The 8,131-nt window shown below is 39.9% G+C and overlaps 1 protein-coding gene across 1 annotated transcript in view; it reads left to right on the top strand.

Moving 5' to 3' along the window:
- Nucleotides 1–8,131, top strand: part of ODAD2 (outer dynein arm docking complex subunit 2) — a 203,016-nt gene that overhangs the window by 73,568 nt on the left and 121,317 nt on the right. Inside the window, exons 14-15 of the mRNA XM_006139755.3 lie at nucleotides 3,054–3,208; nucleotides 4,800–5,042. Of these exons, the coding sequence (XP_006139817.1) occupies nucleotides 3,054–3,208; nucleotides 4,800–5,042 (398 nt within the window). The remainder of the gene's footprint in view (nucleotides 1–3,053; nucleotides 3,209–4,799; nucleotides 5,043–8,131) is intronic.

Raw genomic sequence — 8,131 nt, 5'->3', positions numbered from 1 at the left:
TTTTCCTGCTTCCCCATATTTCTTGTGGTCCTGCAGTGATTTCTAGTCATCTCGTGGATGGTCGATTTCGTCCCAAACTTGGAAGTTCAATCTGAGGGCCGAAGAGTGTGTAGAAAAGGAAACAGAGAGAGGGAAACAAAAGCAACAACAGAAAAAAAAAAAAAAAGACAATAAAGAAAAAGAGAAAAACAATGAAGAGAAAAACTTTTAAATAAAACTAAAAAAGAAGAAAAATTAATATTCAAAATATTTCAAAAAAACCCAAAAATTAGAAAACCGTGTGGCGCACTTGCCTCAGGAGCCATGGAGCTGGTTCTTGAAGAAGGGCTGTTCTGTTTTCTTCTGCCTCTCTTGGGTGGGGAGTAGGAGAAGGAATTATTAACAAGATAAAGGGCTAGGCAGGGCCAACAAGCCCAGAAAGATGCCTCACCTTAAACAAAATTCTAAAAAGCAAAAATTAATAAAAAAAAAATAGGAAGAGGAGTCAGAGACAGAGACAGAGGTAGAGAGAGATAAAGACAGATACAGAGAGAGGAGGCCTGGGAGGAGTCTTCTTACAACGCGAGTTTTCTATACTGGAGGCTGAATTATCAGTGGGACCTCTTCATTCCTCCGTTTCCCCCAAAATGGCTAGATCGCAGGAGCCATGGAGCTGGTTCTTGAAGAAGGGCTGTTCTGTCCATCGTGACTTTTCTGACGACACAATATCTCATAGTATACCAGAAAATATATTAGGATGGTGCAGGGGGGAATGGCCTTGGCAAATGAGCATATGGCTGGTTACTGATCATGCCATCTTCTGACCCAATCAGATTTCACAGAAGAATGTCCTTAGATGCACAAAGTGAGAGTGAGCATGGAAAAGTTAAGTCTGAGGAGATATTCTTTTCAATAGCGGATCACATTAGACTACTGGGTCTTCCATAAGCAGATATCCCAGACTGGGTGGCTTTGACAACAGAAATTCATTTCCTCAAAGTCCTAGACTTGAAGTCCAAGATCAGGGTGCCAGCAGAGTTGATTTCTTTTCTTTTTCTTTTTTTTTTTTTTTTTTTAAGATTTCTTTTGCCATAGGGTGTGGACACTTGCCAAAGGGAGAAAAAGAGAGACACAGAGAGAGGGAAAGTGAGAAATCACCTGCAAGGAGGGGTGGTTGCTCCACAAGCCTTTCTCCTCCATTCTTCTTTAGGGATTTTGGGCATGCACACAAGCACTCAGCATGATTTTCAAGCCCCCAGGTCTGGGGCTTGAACTGTGTAGCTGGCCAGTGCCTTAACCTCCATGCCACCTCCTGCCTTCCAGAGTTGGTTTCTTTTGAAGCCTCTGTCTTTGGCTTGTAGATGGCCACTCTTCTTCCAGTGTCTTCACATGGTCTTTCTTTCCTATGTGTGTGTGTGTGTCCTAATTGCCTCTTCTTAAAAAGACACCAGTTGTTTGGGATCAGGGCTCACACTGGTGACCCCATTTAGCCTTAATTACCTCTTTCTCTCTCTCTCTCTCTTTTTTTTTTTTTTTTTTAGATTTTTCCCATAGGCACATGTGCTCACCACAAAGAGAGACAGAGAGATAGAAAGTGAGAAATTACCTGACTCTCTTGGGAGTGCTGGCCGTGCTGCAGTTCCCTCTACTTCATTCTCCTCCTGAGACTTTGGGCATACACATAAATGCCGGGCATGGTTTATTTTTTTTAATTTTTTATTTTTTTCCATCCAAAATACACGGTGTATTGGCTCAATCAAGCACATCAACATACATGTTTTCAGCAAATAATTTTCCAATTCTTATGTCTTGTATACTTTGTTTTTTGTTTTGCCATCCTTGATTCCTTATCCCTCGTCCTCTGCCATGTCCCATCCTCCTCCCGGGCATGGTTTTTTAGCTGCCAGGTCCGGGGCCCAAACTGTGGTCAGCCATGTGGAAGTCCAGCGCCTTAACCATCACACCCTCTGCTGGCCCATTTAATTACCTCTTTAAAGACCCTTCCTCCAACTGCAGTAGCATTCTGAGTTATTGGGAGTTAAAACTTTGACATACTGATTTAGAGGGGACTCAGCTCAGCCCATAGTGAGGATATATGAGACGTCTTCATAAAGTACAGGTAAAATGTGTATTATGAAAAAAGTATGTGTGAGTTTCAATATTTTTTGCACCAAAGTATATTTGTACTCCAATTTTATTTCTCCACATACTTTTTGTACCTGCTTTGTATAGGCGTGACTTGCTTATAATACTTCACATGAATAACCATTAAGAGTCTGTTAGAAACAGATTAAGTTTTAAAATTACCACGGAACCACAATCAGAAGTCATGCTTAGACGGTAAACATGGCAGGTGTGTCCGTGGTGTCCTAGGATAAGGATTTCTTCCAGTGGCCCTCATGGATGGTGCGTGATATGCATCTGCATCACATAAAAGACAAATGTATGCTTAGGATAACAGCCAGGTCTATACTAAATTTATCACCTGCTGACTGTGTAACCCGAGAAGAAGGATCACTTGGGAATTTCTATGCAGTAAATATTCGTTTCTATGGATGATACGTATGTGGATAAATATGTCTGCATAAAATGTCAGGTACTGTTGACATAACCCTCTGCTCTGGGCACTGTCGGGGAAGTTCTTCATCTCTACATTTCAGGGTTCGTTGACTCTCTGACCAAATTCCTGTCACTCATCTCTCTTCTCTCCTACCTTTTGCCAAGACTCTGGGTTGTATCACTCCAGAAATCCTTCGGCCAGGCATGGGGCATCTGGGTTTCTTTCTGATCTCTGCCTCTGCCTCAGTAGAAGCCCAGGCTGCCTCAGAACTGGCTTGGAGAATTGCCAAGTACATAGAAACTGGTGTGCATCCCCAACACCATGGAAGGGGAAAGACATCCTGTTAGATACTGCCAGAATAGAGGAGGATTGTATTTTACTTGGAGGCACCCCCAGAAAATGACTGTACCTGAAAAGAAGTTTCGCAGCTACTGGAATAACGGCCTCTCTAGCAATTGCTGGAAGTGTGATGTGCCTTGCTCACTGATTCCCTCTGGTTTGATGTTTTCTGTAGTGTGCTGAAGATGAGGAGACCCGGGATCTGGTTAGGCTGCACGGAGGACTCAAACCCCTGGCCAGTCTGCTCAATAACACTGACAATAAAGAACGGTTAGCTGCTGTCACAGGAGCAATATGGAAGTGTTCCATCAGCAAAGAGAACGTGACTAAGTAAGAGAAGACTATCAAAGTTCTGTAATGAAACAATGGCCGCCAAACACATCTTGTAATTTAATGCTATTTTAGTAAAGAGTTGATTCTAAGGTTACTCTTAGGTGTTTGTTCTGGATTAAGTTGATGCAATTAAGGGATTCATAGAAATGAAAGGCCCTCCTTCGCACCCCACCCTGGTAATGCCTTTTCTCTGTCTCGGTAGAGCTAAGGCAGGGGTCTCAGCTCCCAGGCCATGGAGTGGTACCAGTTCGTGGCCTGTTAGGAACCTGGCCACACAGTTACTCTCAAAAAGCAGTTGTTTTCAAACATGATTTTATCAACTTTTATTTTAAAGTATTTGTAAACTTTATAGAGATATTTATAAAATATATTTTTATTTTAATCTGCAATTTTATCTCAGTGTATATTTTGGAGTTTATACACTCAGTGATGAATATTCTAAAGCAACTCCTCCTTGGTTCATCTAATGACTTCTATTAATAAGAAATTCACATGTCCTAACACAAAATAAGTTTACCTAACATTACTTCGATCACCAGCTCAAAAGTAATGTTAGCTGATTAAATTTTTCTTAATTAAAAGATAGTGTTGGGACCAGCAGTGGTGTAATGGCTATGTCGCTGAACTCCCATGTAGTTGACCGTGGTTCGAGACCTGGACCTGGTGGCTTAAACTCACGCCAGACGTGTGTGTGTGTGTGCCCAAGATCCCGAGAGGAGAATGGAGGAGAAGGGATTATGGCGTGGCTATCTCCCCTGGGGGTGATTTCTCACTTTTTGTCTGTCTCTCTCTGTCTGTCTGGTAAGTGCACACACCCTATAGCAAAAACCTTTCCAAAAAAAAAGAAAAGTTAGTGTTAAGAAGTCATAAAAATTCAACTGCTTCGTGGTACTTGACAATACTGTCAAAATTTATTAGAAATGGAAAATGTTCTATTAGAAACTAATAATTCCCAAATATCTACCTTTGTATGGTAAGCTTTCTTTCAGCCTGTATGTTTGTGTGTGAAAATTAGAGTGAAGTTGCACGGTTAGAGACACTAGAATGGATTAATATTTAATATCAAAGATATTTCAGGTTGATAGATTTGTTTTTATCCAAGTAGCATAAGCTATTACTTATTTTGAGAGACTTACTAAACCCAAATAGGTACAACAAAGTCGTTTGATGCATTTGTAAACAAAATGATATATTTCATTTTGTTAACCTTTCGTACACTTTGTTCATGTAAAAATGGTCTCCGTAAAATGGGGAAGGGAGCCCTTTACAATGTGGACTCATAATGGCTCAGTTTGGAAGGCCCTGTAGTTGTCTGAGAGGCCGTCCTACACAGTGATGAAGGGCACAGGTCTAGAGTGGATGACTGGGGGAGGATGCCAGCTTTACTGTTGATCATGTTTCGGATTAGCCATCCGATAATGGGGATTAAATAGTATCTACATCCTAGGGTGTTTATAAGGATTGAATGAGCTTGTAGTCAGCATTTAGCAATTTTTAGCTCTTAACTATTCCTACTATTAATACTATAAACTAACTTTCTATTACTAATAACACTATTTCTCTTGCTCCCTTCTTGCAATGAATTTAGGTTTCGGGAATACAAAGCCATTGAAACCTTGGTGGGACTTTTAACTGATCAGCCTGAAGAAGTACTTGTGAATGTAGTTGGAGCCTTGGGAGAATGCTGCCAAGAATATGAAAACCGAGTGCTTGTCCGGAGGTGTGGTGGCATTCAACCACTTGTGAACCTCCTCGTTGGAATAAACCAAGCTCTTCTCGTGAATGTCACAAAAGCAGTTGGTGCTTGTGCAGCAGAACCTGAGAGTATGGCGTAAGTGGCCCTGGAGGTGGAAAGATTTTATGTGAGAGTGTTAGGAGGAATACTGGGGGTGGGGGCGGGGTCATAGAATGTCATCACTTAGAATTGATGAGCATAAATGATGAAAAAAAAGGTGTTCATAATTAATCACAAGGTTACCATACCATGACTTTTAGAGCCAAAACGTTACTTTAGATGAGATAGAGGGTTGAACTGGGCATATTAGAAAGATTTACAATTTATTTCTCATGTGGAAACCTTAATGAAATCAACATGTTCTCTGGTTCCTTAGAGAATGATCTCTCCATATCTAACTAGGATCCTAGGTAGTTCTAGGTGGCCTTCCCATAGTATCCTCCTCCTTGTTCTTACTGATTCCGCAAACACAGTGTAAGAGAAACTGTGAACTGATGAAAGACGAATGATTTTGAACTGTGATCCTGGTCCTTGAGAAAATTATTCTCTAGTTAGGAAGAAAAGACTTAAATGTGGCACAACTTAAGAACAATAACAAGATTACATATACATACTTTTATTTATATGTATGTAAAGTCCAGAAGGGGAGGAACACATATGAGTTAAAGTTGTAATATTAGAGTCTCCAGAGAGACCTAGCCAGCAGGATGTGAGGGAGTTTACATGTATACACATTCGATACTTACATGTCTATATATGCATACATATGTACACATAGACATCTGTATCTCTCTGCTTATCTAAAAGAAAAGTAGAAAGAGATTGACATTTGAAGAGTCGAATAATGTGATTGTAGAGATTTGGTGAATCTACAGTCTGTTGGGGGTAGGTGAACAAACTGGAGACTCAGGGAAGAGTCAGTTTGAGTCCAAAGGCAATCTGTTGGCAGAATTTTTTCTTGTACAAAGGAGCCTTAGGCTTCAACTGATCACATGAGGTCTGACCACATTATGGAGGGTAATTCACTTTACCTAGTGCCCACCACCTTAAATGTTAACCTCATCCAACAAATAAACACCTTCACAGAAACATCCTGAATGCCATGCTTGACCGAAACTAGGCACTGTGACCTAGCAGAGTTGATACTTAAATTTAATGGTCACAAGTCTACCTCTTATCAGTGTGTCACTCATCTGTACCTCCTAAACCATATCTAATTTCCAAGCAGACAATAACAAGTCAAACTTCTGTCTTAATGGTAGAACTATCCTGTGTATGACTGAAAATGCATTAACCCTTTCCCCAGAAGCGAATATAAAGTCCTTGGGTGATATTTACTCTTACCCTGATCTCCCATAACTGAAATGCTATTATGTAAAGTTAGAAAGGCTTAAGTATCATGATATAAAGTTAATATTGCTCATGTTATTTGTTATGAAGGAATAAAAGAGGAAATAAAATAAAGATATATAATACTTAAAAACATATTCTTAACAAAATTAGGAAGACTTTTTATGATTGAGTCAATTCTCACTGCTGTTAACTGTGCATGTGGTCACAGCTGGTATAACTACCTTCCTTCACTCTGTGTTTTATAGTCCCTTTGCCTTCAGCAAGGGCTTCACTGGGTTGTGATTCTTGACTTGACAGTGTGACCCAAACCTTCGTTTCTGATAGGTCTGGGGCATTAGTAGTCCTACTGGAATGGATGTTATGGTTTTCTATTGGCTTTAGTAAGAGGTCATAGTGTACTGAGATGCCCTAGGAGATCTTCTGTACTCTACACATACTCTTTTTGAACTGTGATCCTGGTCCTTGAGAAAATTATTCTCTAGTTAGGAAGAAAAGACTTAAATGTGGCACAACTTAAGAACAATAACAAGATTACATATACATACTTTTATTTATATGTATGTAAAGTCCAGAAGGGGAGGAACACATATGAGTTAAAGTTGTAATATTAGAGTCTCCAGAGAGACCTAGCCAGCAGGATGTGAGGGAGTTTACATGTATACACATTCGATACTTACATGTCTATATATGCATACATATGTACACATAGACATCTGTATCTCTCTGCTTATCTAAAAGAAAAGTAGAAAGAAAGAGATTGACATTTGAAGAGTTGAATAATGTGATTGTAGAGATTTGGTGAATCTACAGTCTGTTGGGGGTAGGTGAACAAACTGGAGACTCAGGGAAGAGTCAGTTTGAGTCCAAAGGCAATCTGTTGGCAGAATTTTTTCTTGTACAAAGGAGCCTTAGGCTTCAACTGATCACATGAGGTCTGACCACATTATGGAGGGTAATTCACTTTACCTAGTGCCCACCACCTTAAATGTTAACCTCATCCAACAAATAAACACCTTCACAGAAACATCCTGAATGCCATGCTTGACCAAAACTAGGCACTGTGACCTAGCAGAGTTGATACTTAAATTTAATGGTCACAAGTCTACCTCTTATCAGTGTGTCACTCATCTGTACCTCCTAAACCATATCTAATTTCCAAGCAGACAATAACAAGTCAAACTTCTGTCTTAATGGTAGAACTATCCTGTGTATGACTGAAAATGCATTAACCCTTTCCCCAGAAGCGAATATAAAGTCCTTGGGTGATATTTACTCTTACCCTGATCTCCCATAACTGAAATGCTATTATGTAAAGTTAGAAAGGCTTAAGTATCATGATATAAAGTTAATATTGCTCATGTTATTTGTTATGAAGGAATAAAAGAGGAAATAAAATAAAGATATATAATACTTAAAAACATATTCTTAACAAAATTAGGAAGACTTTTTATGATTGAGTCAATTCTCACTGCTGTTAACTGTGCATGTGGTCACAGCTGGTATAACTACCTTCCTTCACTCTGTGTTTTATAGTCCCTTTGCCTTCAGCAAGGGCTTCACTGGGTTGTGATTCTTGACTTGACAGTGTGACCCAAACCTTCGTTTCTGATAGGTCTGGGGCATTAGTAGTCCTACTGGAATGGATGTTATGGTTTTCTATTGGCTTTAGTAAGAGGTCATAGTGTACTGAGATGCCCTAGGAGATCTTCTGTACTCTACACATACTCTTCTTTACCTGGAGTAGCAGTTCAGTTTTTCCTTAGTAATCAGGATCAATCACCCCACTAACTCCCTTCTATGCCAATTGATGTAGAGGGATGAGAAGCCCGAGG

This window comes from Tupaia chinensis, unplaced genomic scaffold (assembly GCF_000334495.1).
Source record: "Tupaia chinensis unplaced genomic scaffold, TupChi_1.0 Scaffold000001_1, whole genome shotgun sequence".
Lineage (NCBI taxonomy): Eukaryota > Metazoa > Chordata > Mammalia > Scandentia > Tupaiidae > Tupaia > Tupaia belangeri.
This window is presented reverse-complemented; position numbering and strand designations above follow the sequence as displayed.